This window comes from Medicago truncatula, chromosome 4 (genome assembly GCF_003473485.1).
Source record: "Medicago truncatula cultivar Jemalong A17 chromosome 4, MtrunA17r5.0-ANR, whole genome shotgun sequence".
Classification (NCBI taxonomy): Eukaryota; Viridiplantae; Streptophyta; class Magnoliopsida; order Fabales; family Fabaceae; genus Medicago; species Medicago truncatula.
The window spans coordinates 26,089,497-26,108,094 of NC_053045.1; the positions used below are offsets into that span (position 1 = coordinate 26,089,497).

At 30.6% G+C, this 18,598-nt stretch overlaps 3 protein-coding genes and 1 long non-coding RNA gene across 4 annotated transcripts; 2 read left to right on the forward strand and 2 right to left on the reverse strand.

Annotated features, from left to right (window-relative positions):
- Positions 1-2,548: 2,548 nt before the first annotated feature.
- LOC25492169 (uncharacterized) lies at positions 2,549-3,524 on the forward strand. The gene has a single exon (XM_013600238.3). It carries the CDS (start codon positions 2,724-2,726, stop codon positions 3,180-3,182), a length of 459 nt encoding a protein of 152 aa, XP_013455692.1. The 5' UTR covers positions 2,549-2,723; the 3' UTR covers positions 3,183-3,524.
- Positions 3,525-3,628: 104 nt separating this feature from the next.
- Positions 3,629-5,287, reverse strand: LOC25492170 (probable carboxylesterase 15). Its single transcript, XM_013600239.3, has 2 exons — positions 4,544-5,287; positions 3,629-4,105 (listed from the first exon to the last, which is right to left on the reverse strand). The coding sequence occupies exons 1-2, from the start codon at positions 5,197-5,199 to the stop codon at positions 3,805-3,807; spliced, it is 957 nt and encodes a 318-aa protein (XP_013455693.1). The 5' UTR covers positions 5,200-5,287; the 3' UTR covers positions 3,629-3,804.
- A 5,327-nt stretch (positions 5,288-10,614) lies between these two features.
- LOC25492171 (uncharacterized) lies at positions 10,615-14,277 on the reverse strand. Its single transcript, XR_003011609.2, has 4 exons — positions 13,877-14,277; positions 11,748-11,817; positions 11,119-11,189; positions 10,615-10,913 (listed from the first exon to the last, which is right to left on the reverse strand). It is a non-coding gene; the product is annotated as an uncharacterized lncRNA (long non-coding RNA).
- A 1,010-nt stretch (positions 14,278-15,287) lies between these two features.
- On the forward strand, positions 15,288-18,351 carry LOC112420825 (protein FAR1-RELATED SEQUENCE 5-like). Its single transcript, XM_039832725.1, has 3 exons — positions 15,288-15,673; positions 15,815-17,228; positions 18,344-18,351. The coding sequence occupies exons 1-3, from the start codon at positions 15,635-15,637 to the stop codon at positions 18,349-18,351; spliced, it is 1,461 nt and encodes a 486-aa protein (XP_039688659.1). The 5' UTR covers positions 15,288-15,634.
- The last annotated feature ends 247 nt before the right edge of the window (positions 18,352-18,598 follow it).

Consider the following 18,598-nt stretch of genomic DNA (forward strand, 5'->3'; position numbering starts at 1 on the left):
TCCAATCACTCTCTCCTTCTCCCTCATTCCAAAATATGTGTCTATTTCTCTCTTGATCTTCTTTTCTTATCCAAATTCTAAAAATATGGTAATTAAAATAAGGGGATAGTAGATGCTGAAAATATGGTAACTAAAGCTTAACTTTGGTCATAGTCGAGGCTGACTATGTCTCCATTCAAGAAAAGCAGAGAGCCACCACTAACCTGTATAGCAGAGTGACATACACTTGATAGTTTTGTTAAAGAAATTTTTGTATCACTAAGTGTAGTTCGAACATTCTCTTCAAGAGTATGTTGTCTAACAAATCATTGCTTTCCAAGTTTACACTTGAGAAAAGTATTTACTAAGTGCATAAACAAATTTTAAAAAAAGGGGTCACAAAATCAAACATCTCTTTTAACCATTACAAAGAGACAAATAAAACAATTGAAAGATAACATTTATATATATTTTTCTTTTGATCTATGTAATTATGTTTAGTTTTGTATTTATATATAATTTTTTTTTAAGGACTGCAATAAAAAAATAAAAAAATTACTACACTCTCCATCTTAAATTATATGTCATTATAAATAAATGTAGTTTGATAGTACAAAAGTTATAATAAATCATTAATGTCAATTTTCTAATACCTTTACAATTTACTACTTTCTCTTTTTACAATATTTTCAACTTATCTTTCTTAAACTATATGAACGATATTTTTATAAAATAATTCATAATTCTATTTTTCCATACAAAATTATCTATGTTTCTTAATGTGAAATTTTAAATAAGTTAGCCTAACTGAAATCAATTTTTCCGAAAACAAATCACTCAATCAATTTTTCACTACTACAGAAATGACATTTCACATCGGTTGAAATCAACTTTTAACATCGGGTGCCAACCGATGTACCTAAAGGTGATGTTGTATGTTCACACCTTTTCCCATCGGTATCTACCCGATTTGGTAAGTAATTTTACCCTTGAAGTTAGGGATGTTTGCAGTGCGATTTGATTTAGTTTTGATGCTAAAATGCATCCTGACACCAGATAAAAGATATGTAGTTTGATTTGGTTTTGTTTTGTTGGCTTTTAAAATAAAAAACGAATCAAACCAAATCGACGTGGTTTGGGTTGATTAAGTTGTTGTGGTTTTTTGCGACATTAAAATCAAATTAAAAGTTAAAACAACTTATTTTTCGCAGTTTCAAAATCCATCGAACATTGCAATTTCATTTTCATCCATCAATGTTCTTATCAACATAAACCAAATTAAAAACATGCATAAAAAGGTAAGAGTAAATTACACTCCCCTCCCTTTAAAGATGCTTGAATTACACTCCCCTCCCCTCTTATGTTAAAATATACACTCCCCTCCCCTCTTATTCAAAACATATTAGGAAAAATTTCACTCCCTTCCATTAATAGAAGCTTGAATTACATTCCCCTCCCCTCTTAAGTCAAAATCTACACTTTACTCCCACAATAATTTTTTTATTTCTAATAATCTAGCAAAAAAAAAATAAAAATCGAACACACTTTGAGAAAAATAATATTGCGGGTCTATTTTATTATTATCAAAATTTGAATACATATTTTTCGCTATTTTTTATTCACAATTTATTAACATATAGTTTTAAACCCTATTATAAAATATGAAACAACCAAAAATAAAATTAAAATATGTAAAAAATTACTAAAGACAATAAAGTATGGTTGCTTAAAAGTTAATTTTATACTCTAAATTATAAAATTAATAGTAAAATATTTAAATTTAATTATCATTGACACTTAAATATAAATTAATTAATTTATTTAATTTAATGATGGTTCAAAATTGGTATATAATATAAAAATATTTATTTATCTTAAAATAGATTAAAGTTTAGTGTACATTTAATTATTAAGGGTGAGAATTATAATTCAAGCATCTTATAGGCGAGGGGAGTATAAATTTTATTTTTCAAGGGAGGAAGGTGTATATTTTAACATAAAAGGGGAGGGGAGTGTAATTTACTCAAAAAGTAAACATCTTCGATAAGAAATGCAAAATACAAAAAATTTTGTCATTATCTAAAAGTTTTCATTGCATATCAATGATTTAAGATATATACATTTTTAAAATAAAAAGTAAAGAATAAACTTAACAAAAGAAAAACACATGCCATTCCATGAAGGATCTCATTGAGCTTCTATGAGTGTTGGGTTGGATGACATAAGTTTAGTCGATACTTCCCTTAAGTTGCGGTTTGATTTGGTTTGATTGTTAAATTAAAACAAAAGTCGTAAATATAATCAAACCGAACTGTTGAGTCAAAAAAATGGTTCAAATACATTTGAAACAAACACGGTTTTTTTGCTGTTTCGATTTATGTTAGTTCGGTTTAAAGTTTTTTTATTAGGTCGGTTCTATTTCAACAACCTATAATATTTCTTATAAGAAAACAACAATGGGATGAATCCTTTCCTAAGAAGTTAAAAGGAAAAAAATTAAAAAAATTAAAAAAAATGACAGTTATTCAGATTATTATCCTTAATAGTATGATTATGAAACGCATACACCACACAAAACCTTCTCTCTCCCTCTCAAAGTGCAAATCCGTTACGATATTTGCCTAAACAGTCGCTCTTGATAATTCATCTCCATATATTATTCCTTTTCTTATCTTTTTCCAAAATCTCTCTTCATTTTTTTCCCTTCTTATTCATTCTTCTTCCAAAATCATGCACAACAACAAATGACGACGACGAAGACAAGCCATGCTCTCACTCATTCACGCACAACGCCGCGTGGTAAAAGACGCGGCGTTGGCGAAACAGCAGGCAGCGCAGCAGCAGAATGCGCTGCCGTATGCTGTTGCTGTCCATGCACGGTTGTCCACGTCGTCGTACTCGCAGTCTACTCCGTCCCGATCGCGCTTTTCAGAAAAGCCGTACATCGAAGACGACGTAGGTTAATGAAAAACAACAACGTTAACGTGAAGAAAAACAACGTTAATAACGACGTGGTTTTGTTGCAGTCGCAGAGATCAAGCAGTTTTTGTGGGAATGATATGAAGATTGATTCGTTGGAAGAGCATTTCGTGAAGGAACGTGCGGCGGAGGAGAAATCGGAGGAGGTTGCGTTGGAGAAGGAGATGTGGGCACGGTTTGCGGGAACCGGGTTTTGGAGAAGTGATTCTCAACGTCAACCGTGAGTTAGTTGAACCGGTGAACCAAACCGAACCGGTGAAACTGTTGTATATAAAAAGGATCGGTTATTTCGGCAGAAGATGCGTTCGTTGATTAAGGCAAATGCAACGTGTTGATGGTTGCGGAAATATCTAGAGTTTGTTTATTTAGATTAATAATATAATGTATTTTTGTGTTTTTTAAATAATTATTAGTTTTTGGAAATGAATGTATATATTTTTTCTATTATTATATTATTATGTAAAATTTTGGAATGTAGTGCAACATTCTCATGATGCTTGATTGTCAATTTTTGTGTTTGGATCATTGCATAATTTTGGTCGACATGGAAGAACTGTTGAATTGATATATGTTGATTGGTGTGGAACTTTTTTTTTTATTTTTTTATTTTTTTTATTTTTTTTTTATGAATTGATTGGTGGTACTAGTGCAAGGTTGATTACAGTGGAAATATAATGAAATAACACCCACTTTATTTTCAAAGATACAACTTACATAAATTCGTATACATAGAGATATCACAACTAGCTAGTGGGAAATATCAATTATTTGGTTTCTATGACCTAAAATCAGATACCTTAAAAGCTACTGCAATTAAAATGTTTGAAGCATTCAAACATTATTCCCTTAATATTTCTCAATGAATTGCTTGATGACCAACATCAATTCTTTTGATGGTTCTGAATTTGGATCAATAGTGAAGAACCCATGCTGTTGTCCTTCAAATTCTACATACTCTATATTTTTACCCCAATTCTTAAGCCTTCTTGCATAATCCTCTGTCCTATCTTTAAGCAAATCATTTTCTCCAACCACCACAAGAATTGGGTCAAGATCAATTTCCTCAAGACTCTTACTTCTTGGTCCAAATGGATTCACAAGTGGGTGATCAGTATCTTCTCCAATGGGTATAGAAAGCCTCCAATACCTGTTCAATATTAAGGCATAATAACAAATCAATGTTCTATTCTATACACACTATAAGTTTGACATTAATTTTATATTGTTTACTTCCTTTATGGTACTCATACTTTAAATTGACGGCGTGTTTGATATCTGACACATATCGTTCAATACTACTACACATGATTTGATTCAATCACTTCAAAAAATTAAATTATTATTGGTGTCGGATATGACATGTCTTGGTGTCGGATATGTAAACACGACACCTGTGCATGATTACGTCTAATCATGTCATTTTATTTTAAATTGTTTAGTACCAGTACCATGTCCGATGTTTGTGTCTGAGTTTGTAATTCATTGCTCATAACTAAATGATTATAAAATATTAATAGATGTTTTTGCTTGGATAATGTAAAATATTTGGTATGCAAAGTGAAGATAGGAAATCAAATTACAGAACCTGTCAATATATTCCAAGTTGAGAAAAGCATCAACCGGTCCTTCAGCTTCTGACTTGGTCCTCACGGTTCCACCAATAAACGGTGCCAACAAAACATAACCCCTAACCCGAACCGGTGCCAACTCAACCGAACCAAACCCAAGCCGAACCGCCAAATTATGAGCTATATTACCACCAGCCGAGTCACCCGAAATAAAAACCCGGTTAAAATCAGCCACATGGCTCAACCAAGGATCCATCTCACTCTTCAAAGCTTCTTCTTGAAGCCACTTAACAGCCATGAAACCATCTTCAATAGCACATGGAAGCCTATTCTCCGGTGCAAGTCGATAGTCAGGCGCAACAACTACTGCTTCAAGCTCAGAAGCGAGCTTGAAGCAGTAGTTTTGACAATTTGGCCATGTTCGTGATCCGATGCAGAAGCCGCCACCGTGAATGTAGTAAAAGATTGGTAGCTTTTTGGAGGGTGATGAGTTAGCTGGCTTATAGAGTCGAAGGTGAAGATTGTGTGTTGAGGAGAAAACAACATCTTTCCATAAAACAGTACCGCTGTCTTGAACTGTGATGTTGAAAGCTGGGTTTAAGGTTCGAACTATGGAACCGTCGTTATAGACATGAAGAACACCACGACACTCGTCAACTATAGTTTTTGACATTTTTTAGAAGCAAAGAAAATATGATTAATGAAAATCACTAAGGTTTTGGTGAGTGTGTGAGAGAGTGAAAGAGAGAGAGAGAGTTAATTTAAAGTTTGGAATATAAAGAGAAAATGAATGAATGTAGTTGATAGATTATTATCGTGAAGGAATTGTTATGCTATAGTGGCGTTTTGTGGAAGTAGTTTCTTTGCAGACGTGTTTGCAATGTAAGACAAACACGACGATTACCAGCCCAGAAAAAAACGACACGGGGAAGGGACCAAAAGGGGCGTGGAGAACCAAAGAGTGTCTTTGGATGATGCAATGTTTCGGGCGAATTCAAATATTTTTGAATGAATTCTATTGAATAATAATATAAAGAATTTTTAAAATGATGAAAATTTATGAAATATTTTGTTCAAATTGAATTTAGAGAATTTTAAATTTGGATGGGGGAATGTTTTGTGGGAATTCAAATACTTTGAGGTGAATTTCATTGTTTGGATAATAATTTGAAGAATTTTCAAAATTATGGAAATTTACGAAGTATTTTGTTAAAGTTAAATTTAGAGAATTTCAAATGACAACTAAAAGTTAAGAATTTCAAAATTCTTCATTGTTATAATTTTTCAAATTTTTCATTTTGGTCCTCAAATTTTCCAAAAGTTTCAATTAAACCCCTATAAATTTCCAAAAAACTGTAAATTGACCCCTCAATTTTTTCAAAAATTATAATTTGACCCCTTAATTTTTTTGAAATTTACAAATTGATCCCTGCCCAAAAAAATTAATTTATAAAATTTGCCCAAAAATGATGACAATGAAATATTTTATCAATTTTTCCAAACAAAAGTATTGTGAAATGAAAGTAATTTAATTGAATCATTTAAATTACCCTAAATTCTAAATTCTTTAAAAGTTAAGAATTTCAAAATTTTTCATTCTTATAATTTTTCAAATTTTGCATTTTGGTCCTCAAATTTTCAAATTGACCCAAATAAATTTACAAAAAATTGCAATTTGACCCCTAATATTTTTTCGAAATTACAAATGTACCCTTAACTTATTCTAAATTATAATATTGACTCCTGAAACTTTTTGAAATTACAAATTGACCCTTAATTTCAATTTTCAAATTTGGCCCCAAAAAATTAAATTTATAAAAGTTGCCCAAAAATGATGACAATGAAATTTTTTATTATTCCATCCAAACAAGAATATTTAGAAATGAAGTCAATTTAATTGAATAATTTGAATTGCTTAGAATTCTAAATTCTTCAAAAAAAATTCAATTACCTCATCCAAACACACTCTAAGGATTTCGCTTGGGTGTCATTAGTCTTTCGTGTTTTTGGTATCTTTAGTGTATTTAACATTTAAAATAATTAAAATGATAAATAATGATTTGTTAATAGAGAGATATGAACATGTCCTCGTGAGCATAGCTCAGTTGGTATGGATAATGCATAATATATGCTAGGTTCATGGTTCAAATTCCGGCCACCACAAAAAAAAATATGAACAGTCATCGTAAGTTTAGCTCAGTTGGTAGATATGATGCATAATAAATGCAAAGTGCATGGTTCAAACCCCAGCAACCACAAAAACAAAAAAGAGATATGAACAAAAACACGAAAGATTAATAATCCCATATGAAATCCAAATAATGAGGCAAATGAAAAATGAGAAAAATTTGAGGAGTAAAAAGATGACTATTATTCTAAACTATATTTGATCATAAAACTGTTTGTGAGGTGAGAATTAACCTCAATTATAAATATATTGTAAGATTATCTCATATCTGATGCGTGACTTTTATCGAAGATCGGATAAAATACTTTATCCTATATATAAGAAAATGGATTAAACTTTTACAAAATTCTATTTCATTAGACAACAAAGGGTATTTCAAATCCAATCAGAAAAATTAAAAGATTTCTGCGTATCCTCCGTGAATATATATCATTCCCCCGATATTACTTCAAAGTATCCTCTCTTCAAAGTACGTCGTCTTCAAAGTACGTCCGTCAACAAATTATAATGAGAGTTTAAATACTCTTTTAGTCCTTTAACTTATATAATTAGGTCCCTTAATTTTATTTAAGGTATCAGTTTGGTCATTTCTATTTATTTAATTCAAAAAAACGTTATATTTTGGTCCCTTAATTTATATAATTAGTATTAGTTTGGTCCCTTAACTTATTTAATTAATATTAATTTGATCTTAAACTTAATATAAAAGAGCATTTAAGCCTATAAAGAACACACTATAAAATTTGAAGAGTACTTGGTCAATTTTTTTAAAGAATACGGTAGTCTTTATTTAACTTTGGCTGACGCAAGCAAAGTATTATGGAAAAAACAAAAGAGACGTCCATTCTTAAAAAAAGTTGCACCTTTGGGTAAAAAAAAACAAAGAAATTAAACCTAATCATTTTTTTTTTTTTCTTCAGAGAATCTAATCATAAATATATACAAAACAAGTAAGACGTCCATTCCCGCAATAGTTTAAGAAATACATTAAATAATATAATAAACTGCTTAATGTTTCCGGACGAAAATTAGTCACTATAAACCGCAATGAAGTTTTCGTACTAGTATCATAGTAAACAAAAAAAAACAACCTTAATTTATTAATTTTTTAAAAAATAATTCTCTCTCAAAGATAATTCTTTCAAAAATAAGTTAACCCATGTGATGTTATATTATTCATTTCACTTTTTATATTTAAATGAATTTCTTTCGACTTTCTCTTGTAAATAAACAAATATCCGTCCTCGTGAACTTAGCTCAGTTGGTATGAACCTTGCATAATATATGCAAGGTCTGGGGTTCAAACCCCGACCACCACAAAAAAAAAAGTAAATTACACTCTCCTCCCCTCAAATATGTTTGAATTACACTTCTCTCTCCTCTTATGTTAAAATATACATTCCCCTCGCCTCTTATTCAAAACATATTAGAAAACTTTTCACTCCCCTCCCCTAAGAGAAGCTTGAATTACATTCCCCTCCCCCTTATGTTAAAATCTACACTTTACTCCCTCAATATTTATTTTTTATTTCAAATAATCTAGAAAAATAATAATAATCTAACACATTTCGAAAAAAAATAGTATTACAGGTCTATTTTAATAGAATAAAAAATTAAATATATATTTTTCGCTATTTTTTATTCACAATTTCATTAACATGTAGTTTTAAACCCTATTATAAAACATGAAACAACCAAAAATAAAATCAAAATATGTGAAAAATTACTAAAGACAATAAAACATGATTATTTAAAAGTTAATTTTATACTCTAAATTATCAAATCAATAGCAAAATATTTAAATTTAATTATCATTGACAATTAAATTGTAAATAAACGAATTTTTTTTTTAAATGATGGTTCAAAATTATTATATATCATAAAAATATTTTGTTTGTGTTAAAATAGATTAAAGTGTAGTGCATATTTAATTATTAAGGGAAATGGCTGTAATTCAAGCATCTTATAAGGGAGGGGATTGTAAATTTTATTTTTCAAGGGAGGGTAGTGTATATTTTAACATAAAAGGAGAGGAGAGTGTAATTCAAGCATCTTTGAGGGGAGGGGAGTGTAATTTACTCAATAAAAAAACGAATATCTAAAATTTATATTGTAATCATTATAAAATATTTTGAATAATTTATAACCAAAATTGTCTTATAAATATTCGAAACTATATTTAGTATTTCTTATCACCATTTTGATGATTCATATAGACAAATCCATATGCGTATTTTACTTTTTAAAGACTAATCTATATGCTAATCAAAAAAGAAATGTGCTTTGAATTTACCATTTTGCTCCTATAAGGGGCAATTTGGTAATCTACTAATTGGTTGAGTTTTTTTTTTAACAATGTCTATGAATTTCCATTTTTTCCCCTAACCAATTTTTTTTAATTATTATCTAATTTTTATATTTTTAATAACTTTTAATTATTTTCCAATTTTTATATTTTTAACTATTTTTCAATTTTTTCTCCCAAATTCAGTTGCTTCTACATTGCCGTTGTGGGAGATTAAGGTATCGTTTGACCCGACTTTTTTCAAACTTCTCTACATTTTTAAGGAGAAGTTAGGCCAAACACAATATCAATTAAGTACTTACTAAAAAAAGTACTTTTTTTGAACGCATAAAATTGAATGGAATGAGCTTTGACCAGAAGCTGTTGAATGTTACTTTAAAAAACTACTTCTCGACAATTTATTTCACAAACACTTCTTTTCAACTCACGCCAGGAACCTTTTTTTATTTTTTAATATTATATTTCAATATGTTTTTTTTTCATTTAACTTTATTTTTTTGAACCGTTCCATTTAATTTTTTAAGGAGGTTCCATTTAATTTTATCTTTTTTTCAAAGAATTTTTTTTTTTTTTTATCACTTATATATTTAATTTCAATATCTTTTAATCATCATAACCTCACAAATATTTTATTCACGCTGTCATTTAATGATTTCAAATATTTTTATTTCCTTTCTTCAACCTCGCGAATACACACACACACATATTAACGTTGAGTAATATTTTATGTTCGTGTGTCTGTTTTTTTTGTTACGCTAATGTATATAATTTCTTTAGTGTTGCTTCGTTGAGTGCTACCTCACCAATTTTTTTTAACTACTTTCCAATTTTTATATTTTTAAAAACTTTTAACTATTTTATAATTTTTTATTTTTAACTATTTTCCAATTTTTTTTCTCCCAAATTCAGTTGCTTCTACACTGCCGTGGTGGACGAATAAGATACCGTTTGACCCTTTTTTTTTTCCAACTTCTCTACATTTTTAAGGAGAAGTTAGGCCAAATACAATATCAATTAAGTACTTACTAAAAAATGCACTTTTTTTAATACATAAAATTGAATAGAATGAGCTTTGGCCAAAAGTTGTTGAATACACTACAACATTTCCATCTTACGACAACGCCAAAGAAGTGTAGCAAAATGCAAAAAAACTGTTGCTATTGTCTACGAGAACGGTTTACCGTCTGAGGCAAACTGAGGCGTTGTCTTATCATTGCACAACGGTTTTCTTCACAAAGGGCAACGATGTGGGAATAACCGTAGTTGTAGGGATCAAAAGAAAACGGTTTTTGAAGTTCAAAACCACAACGGTATTTTGCCGTTTTGAAAATAAAAGCGTAGCAATTGGTTCCCTTTAGACACAGTTTTCTAGGGGATGTCGCTACGCCTCTCACCGTTGCTATTGTGGAAACCGTTCTGGAAGATATGTATCTAATGGCCTCTGCATATCTACCCCAAAGGTCAAAAAGCGTTGCAAAACACTTTATTTTAAAAAAAAAATTATTTCTTAAATGAATTAAAAATAAAAGAATGTCAAAGAAGGACAATAACATAGATAAAAAAAAACTTTATTCATATAAAATTGTAATCTGATATTTAATTAAAATATTGCAGAAAAGGAAATAGTTATCAATCGTTATTGATCACACCGAAAGTAACATCTTCAAAATTACATACATAATAAATTTTTTGGATTTCTAATGAATACCCTTAGAGATATTGACAATTACACTACCAAAAGAAAAAAGATATTGACAATTATTATTGATCACATTCAATATAACATCTTTAAAGTGACCATTAATATCAGGAAAAAAAAAAAACATCAAATTTATATCTCTTCATCTTGTACTTTCAAATCTTGAAATTCTTCGTCCATATCATCATTATTCTTCTGGAATAAAATTAAAATGCTCAATAAGTAATGTGTAAAAAAATTCTCTTGCACAATACAAATTCCAAACATAGTAATAGCAAATAGAGGCAAAGAACCATACATGGAGGTAAACTAAAATGCTATATTTGAGCACATAAGATTATTACTTTTCTATATCATAAGAAACTTTAACAGATCAAAACAAAGAGAAAGAGATGAAAACCTTAATTATTTTTTGCTTTAGATGTATCAACTTGCCGAGTCTCATTGAAGGCTACAAAATTGATGATTAACCTGCCAATAAAAAAAATAAATATCAGTGAGAAAACACAAATGCAACAAAATAATTAAGGCAGTATTGTCTGCGAGATAACACAAATACAACAATAGTGTAAAATATATGGGACACCAACAAAATACATATATAAGCATCTAACTTGAGCAAGTTATTTCATTAGAAAAAGTTCTAAAGCAAGATATCGTAGTATTTGACCTTTTATTTATTCATCTACTATCAAAAAAGCTAAAAATGTTATAATCAACTGTAATGTCTATTACCTCCTAATTAATCAACATTTCTCAAAACACATGTAACTCTTGTATCTACGATATGTGGAAGCAAGAGAGAAAAAAAAATGTTTCATATATTTGTCAGAGTTGTCCGACACGGCTCGTATGAATGTTATAGAGGTGTCGACACCGGTCCTAGGAGTGTCGAATTAAAGAAAAAAATATTTTATTTGAGACACCGATTTTAGTTGTCTGACACGTGTCGAACAAGTTTCATAGGAGTCCTAGAGGTGTTTGTGCAACAAAACATAGACATGCTTTGAGAGGAGAGAAAAGTAGAACCTGTTCCTGATGCTTTGTAGAAAGCAACATGTACAGCAACTATTTCTCCAGCATGAGCCTCTAGAATCTCCTGCCAATTTGGGAGAAGAATCCTGGTTAGATTTTAAAAAGAGATATGGTCGAACAATTACACAAAAGCTCTCCAAAGACATTCGATTTAATAGGAAGATCCAAAAATCATGATGAAAATCTAACAGTGACCCCACCTCATCATTAGGCACCCCAGTCAAAAGAGTAATTTGCATATTCATAGAAGTAAGGCTTCAGGCACATAATCATTTGTCTCAAAATGCAAAAGAGTATATTTAAGTATCCATGGACCGGACGTGTGTCCTCCATGCACTGTGTTAGAGACTTTGATCCATGGACTAGTAAGAAGTGGATAATTTGAGGTAATTAATATTGCAAGATCCCACAATTTTGTGTATTTTTGTTATTCATTCTTCCCAAGACAGAATTTAATTTACAACAACTCTTTGTAGATTATCATAAATTCAATCTTGAATTGAATTGTACATTTATAAAAAGTGAACAAATTGAATAACAAAAAAATCAAGATTGGGTACCATAGCAAAAAAGAAAAGCAGATCCACAACGCAAAACACGATATGCATAAGACCACTGCAATCAAACTAGAACAGTGAGAGATGGGAACTTGCAGCTCATGAAGCAAGGATAACACCTTAGAAGTATCTAGGGCTATGAATCACCAAGTTAGGACCAAGACATAAGAATGCCTCGGAAGTAGACCTCGTGATATCTATATCAGAGGCTGTTAAAGGACAGAAAAGTAGAGAGAATCTGAATATATTCATATATAGGAAATGAGAACTACAATCTAATCGGCAAAGTCGATTCCGGGAATTTAAAAAGAACTTAAAATTCTATATTGAAAAAAATCATTGCACAATCAATCATCATTGTCACAATCAAAATAACAATCTGATCTATAAAAAATAAAAAAATAAAAACTTTAGCATCAACATCCATCCCTTCATTTTGTGCTTCTAAATCATGAAATATTTCATCGATATCATCATAATTCATCTAGTAAATAAGAAGAGTCCATATATAGAGAAGAAATAAAGATATATTCAAGTTCTTATAGCTAAGAGTAAGTGCAAACAAATCACATATCCCTATGTCCATAAGAAGAGTCCATATATAAATAAGAAATAACTAAGATATATTCAGGCTCTTGTAGCTAAGAGTAAGTGCACACAAATCACAAATCACTATGTTCAATACTCCATCATCCTTAATGCACTAAGACTTCAACTAACACAACGGCCCATTTATCAGTCCAAAAAAAATAAAAATAGAAAGCTTAAACCATATAAATACCTTCTCAAAGAGATAAAACCACTTAGAATTATATGAAAGAGTCTCAACCTTCTCACTTTAATAGCAGTTATCTCAGAATTAAACTAGATACTATTATTTCTTTTAGGATCACTTACAAACAATTAGCAATTCACAAATTGATCATATTTGTAATCTAACATTGTTATGATTAATTTTAAACAAATTAGTATCTACGTATGCTCAACAAAAATCAAATAATTTAAAAACAAATTGGTAACCAGGTATGCCCAACATGTATAACACAATATTGAACAAATCACTTTCATCTATATGTGAAGAAAGAAAAAAACAGAACCATGAAAAGTGGGAACAAATCACTTCCCCAGCTTACTAAATAGATGATAGAAACATATGAAGCATAGACGCATACACACATTCACCGACACTGACATGCCGACGCCCATAACAATTTAAAAAAATGACATAATTCATGTAATCATATGTGTCGGTGTCTAACACCAATGTGTGCCGACACCAGGACACACCACACCTAATCTGAGGAGCATCAATGCTTACAAAAATTGGCGAAATTAATGCCAATACACAAACGCATAACTTATATCCTACCAACATTAAACAACTACCAAAAAAATAACACCAAAAAAAAGATACCATTCAATTGTTATCCACAGAGCAAACCAAAAACAATGTTTAACCAAACCAGATACCAATCGATTTTTATCAATTGACAATACACAACAAACAAGAGAAGTAGAGAAAAGGAGAATCTGTTCAATAATCTACGTTGGGTAAAAAGAAATTACCTAAAAATCACAGCAAAACAATATATCTTCATGTACCTTCCTCAATCGCAACAAACCGTGTCTTTGCGTTTAGATATTGATTGAACAAGATGTGAGCTCTGAAATTTCGAAAGAGTAAGGATTTCTCGAAGGCTTCATAAATTTTTTCGAAGGGGGGCAGATATTCTTCCAAGGAAGAATCAAAGAAGGAAAAATGGGTTCTGAGATTTCCACAGAATTTGTGGGTTCTTCGAAAGATTGGGATTTTCGAAAGGGATAGAAGTGTGAGATTGATGATTTTCGTTGAAGTTTGAGGGTTTGAGATTCAAAAGCGTGAGACTGATTCACTGATAAGTAAAATTTTTAGATCTAAGCAATTTTCGATTCAGTTGTTATTTTCTATTTTTTTTGGGGGCAAACTTCTTTAATTTATGTTACCACATATGTATATATTATTAAAAAAATAAAATATAAAAAATCATACCACAACGTTATTAGGAGTAGCCAAAAGTAATTAATAATAACCGTTTTGCTTTCCTATACCATAACTCTTATGAGCCGTAGCGTAAAAATTGAAAAAATTTCATACCCAACCACAACAAAATACGAAAAGCGTTGTCTTTAATACTCTTTTAGAACAGTTTTTTTACCGTCAAAAAATTAGACGTTGTCGTAGGGCCAAAATGTTGTAGTGATACTACTTCAAAAGTCTACTTCTCGATAATTTATTTCACAAGTATCTCTCTTCAATTCACGTTGGGAAGCTTTTCTTTTATTTTTTAATATTATATTTCAATACGTTTTTTCTTCCATTTAATTTTTTTTGAACCGTTGCATTTAATTTTTTTTGAGGAGGTCCCATTTAATTTTATTACCTTTTTTTCAAAGGAATTTTATTATCTTTTTATCATTTATATATTTAGTTTCAATATCGTTTAATCATCACAACCTCACAAATATTTTTATTCACGCTGTCATTTAAAGATACCAAATATTTTTATTTTCTTTCTTCAACCTCACAAATACACGCACACACATTAGTGTTTAGAGTAATACTTTATGTGTGTCTGATTTTTTGTTACGCTACTGCGTATAACTTTTTTTGGCGTTGCATAATGCGTATGATTATTTTTATAAAATTTTGAGGTAGCAGTCCTTTGCTGCACCTCTTTTTTGGTTAAAAAATAAATAAAATTGTAGATGTCTTTTCTTCAGAAAAGGTCTAAATGCCTAAAAAAATTGTACTTATATATATATATAGAGGACATTTCAAATGAGAGGAGTTTTAAAATGAGAGGATGAGAGCATGAAATAGTGGCCATTGGATTAAATAGATGGCTGTTATTAAATGTTAGATTTGAGTGACTCACGTGACACTCTTTGCCAAAGAATTAAACACGTTTCTCTCACTTTGACTGTCTCTATGCCTTCACTGTGAATGTTCCTTATTCATCTTCTTCCCTTCATTCAACGTAAATGCTTTCTCTTTCTGCCGAAACCATTCTTCCTTGCTTCCTTGTCTTTTCTTCTTTGCGTCCTTGTCTCTTCCTTGTTCCTCCACTGTTTTTTCAAGCTATTTATTTCTTATGTTCTTCCTTGTTCCTCGAGTGTTTTTCAAGCTGTTTATTTCTTATGTTCTTAAGTTATCTTTTATGTTCTTTCAATCACTGATTGTTCCTTGTTCCTTCTTCATCGCATTTTCTGCGACATCACAAATTAGGGTTCCAAAAAATCACGAGATTAACTTGCACTTCTATTGAGTTACGTTCATCATTCTTTATGGACAAAGATACATCAACTTCTTTTCAAATTCCTCAGGTATATTATAATTAGTATGGCTTAAATTTCTCATGACTTATTGTTCTTTTTTCCTGCTACAGTCTGTGTTGTTGATTATATCTTGTTGATGGCTTCTTAATAAAATATGTTTATTGAAGATATTTATTTTGTTAATTTTAGGAATATGAATGTGTGCCAAATTGTGATGATGAATTAAAGCCTAAGATTGGACAAGTATTTGATACGTTACAAGAAGGTAAATTTTTTTACGAAAAATACGCACTCTCTATCGGATTTAGTGTGCGTTCATCATCATCGACTATAGATAAAAACGACTTGAAGCGTTGGAAGTATTTTGTTTGCTTGAAAGAGGGATATTTGCCAAATAAGACGGATGATAAGGAGCAAAGTGAATCTATTGTCAAGGCTAAAAGAAGAAGGGCTTTAACAAGAGAAGGATGCAATGCAAATGTTGTTTTTAAATGGGTGGGGGAAGGTAAGTATGAGATAGCTCGATTTCATGAAAGCCATACACATCCACTTGCTTCACCTATGAAGAGACCGTTTCTAAGGTCTGCAAGGAAAGTGAATTCAAGTCACAAAAGCTTATTACTTGCATGTAGTAGAGCAAATATTGGACCTTCAAAAGCTTTCCACTTGTTAAAAGAACAACGTGGGGGTTATGAAAATGTTGGATGCACGCAGAGAGATCTTCAAAACTATTCCAGAGATTTAAAGACTTTGAATAAAGATTCTGATGCACATGTTTTGATAGACTACTTTAGAAGGAAGCAAGAAGTTAATTCATCTTTTTATTATGCGTATGAGGTAGGTGAAGAAGGCCGACTGAAGCATGTTTTTTGGGCAGATGGTATTTGTAGGAAAAATTATTCCTTATTTGGAGATGTGGTTTCATTTGATACTACATATCAAACAAATAAATATCATTTGATTTTTGCACCTTTCACTGGGATAAACCATCATCGACAATCTATTACCTTCGGAGTAGGACTTATAACAAATGAGAAAAGTGATTCATTTGTATGGTTGTTTGAAAAGTTTTTGGAAGCAATGGGTGGACATAAGCCAACACTTATAATAACCGATCAAGATCCTTCCATGAAAGTGGCTATAGAAAATATTTTTGATACTTCTACTCATAGATTGTGCATGTGGCATATCATGAAAAAAGTTTCTGAAAAAGTAGGTGTTTCCACGAACGACGATGATGAATTTAACAGAAGCTTCAAGTCATGTGTTTGGGGTTCAGAGACACCAAATGAGTTTGAAGAGACTTGGGCGTTTTTGATGACAAGGTTTGAGTTAGAAAAGAATAAATGGTTGTTACATATGTTTGATATTCGAAGCATGTGGATCCCAGCATACTTCAAAGACACTTTTATGGCTGGGATATTGAGAACAACATCAAGATCAGAAAGTGAGAATTCTTTTTATGGTAATTTCCTGAATCCTAATGTTAACTTGGTTGAATTTTGGATGAGGTTTGATTCAGCAATAGAAGCGCAACGGCATAAGGAGTTACTGGCTGATAATAACTCAATTCATTCTAAACCAAAACTAAAGTTGGAACGTGGTATAGATAGATATATATATATATATATATATATATATATATATATATATATATATATATATATATATATATTCCACCTTTATATTGTAACAAACTATGCATATCTTTTTCTTATTCAAAAAAACTAAACATATATGTTTCCATGATACCAACAAATATAATATCATATAATATAAATTCCAACATTTATAATAGTAATTTTTTTAAGAAATCATCGGACAATGCCAATTGGGACTAGAAAGAAACTGTGTACAAACATTGTGTTGAAAGATAAAAGGTATTATTTTCTAATTTGTCAGCATAAGATGATAGGATTTTGTATAAGTTTGATAATGACCTGAAAGATGTCTTTTCTTATGCAGTGAGAATATAGTTGATGAAACACTATGAGAAAAATATTTCGTAGCTTTATCATTTACCATCTATTTACCTTGAGTTCTTTGCTTCCATTTTGTAGTCAATGGAAACCCAAATATATGTAACAATTGGTCAGGTTCGAGGCTGCTCATCAACCTACATTATCCGGTAGTTGAGAAGTTTAAGACTTAGTAAGTTTGCATTATGATTTCACATACAGTGTTAGAGTAAATTATTATTTCACAATCTGATTTGATTGTTTTTTTACCATGTTTCTTGAATTGTTGTCGTGACCTTAACACTTCTCAAGCTCAGAGTCAAAGCATCAGTATGAACTTAAGTCAGAGTTCGGCTTCTTCTCAATGTATTCGTACAACGATTTTTTCAATCTGTCTCAGGTTAGGCCAATTGTTGAATTTATAAACTTAGTCAAGGTCTGCTTGATTTATGAACAAACATGCTTTAAAATTTTTTACGCACAAATTAAAAATACATATTGCATTATTCTTTATTTCATGTGCATAATTTGTGTTAGGATACATATTGCATCACTATTTGGAAAGCAACTAAATTCAATTCTAACCAGTTTGGATGATATTATGAGAGTTGCACCAAATGTTCGAAGACATCAATGTCAAATGGTTCTACCTATAGATGCACATGCGGGAGCGATGCTTAATTTCCATTTGTTTCAACAATGTTAATTGGTCAACGGGGTTCATATAATGCACATGAATGCATTTATCCAGCTTTTTTAGGAAGATAATAGGAAGATAAATTAGAAGTCATGATACATTTTCTTTAGCTTAAAATCAGTTATGCTACCTTTATTTTATAAATTATATGTAACTATATTCACATACGTCTTATCCATGTTAATATGCATTAGACTAATATTGTTGTTATTTCCATGTTTAGCATTTTCCAAACGAGGTGTCAAGAACAATTCTAAAAGGAAAGCGCAAAACAATCACTCTCATTGATGACCAGATACAGAGAAAATATAAGTGTCG

Excerpts from the sequence above, each read along its gene's own strand:
- LOC25492169 (XM_013600238.3), top strand. The coding sequence starts at position 2,724 with ATGACGACGACGAAGACAAGCCATGCTCTCACTCATTCACGCACAACG.
- LOC25492170 (XM_013600239.3), bottom strand. The coding sequence starts at position 5,199 with ATGTCAAAAACTATAGTTGACGAGTGTCGTGGTGTTCTTCATGTCTAT. Across the intron at positions 4,106-4,543 it reads AACTTGGAATATATTGACAG|GTATTGGAGGCTTTCTATAC; the intron begins GTTCTGTAATTT and ends AATATTGAACAG.
- LOC112420825 (XM_039832725.1), top strand. The coding sequence starts at position 15,635 with ATGGACAAAGATACATCAACTTCTTTTCAAATTCCTCAG. Across the intron at positions 15,674-15,814 it reads CTTCTTTTCAAATTCCTCAG|GAATATGAATGTGTGCCAAA; the intron begins GTATATTATAAT and ends TGTTAATTTTAG.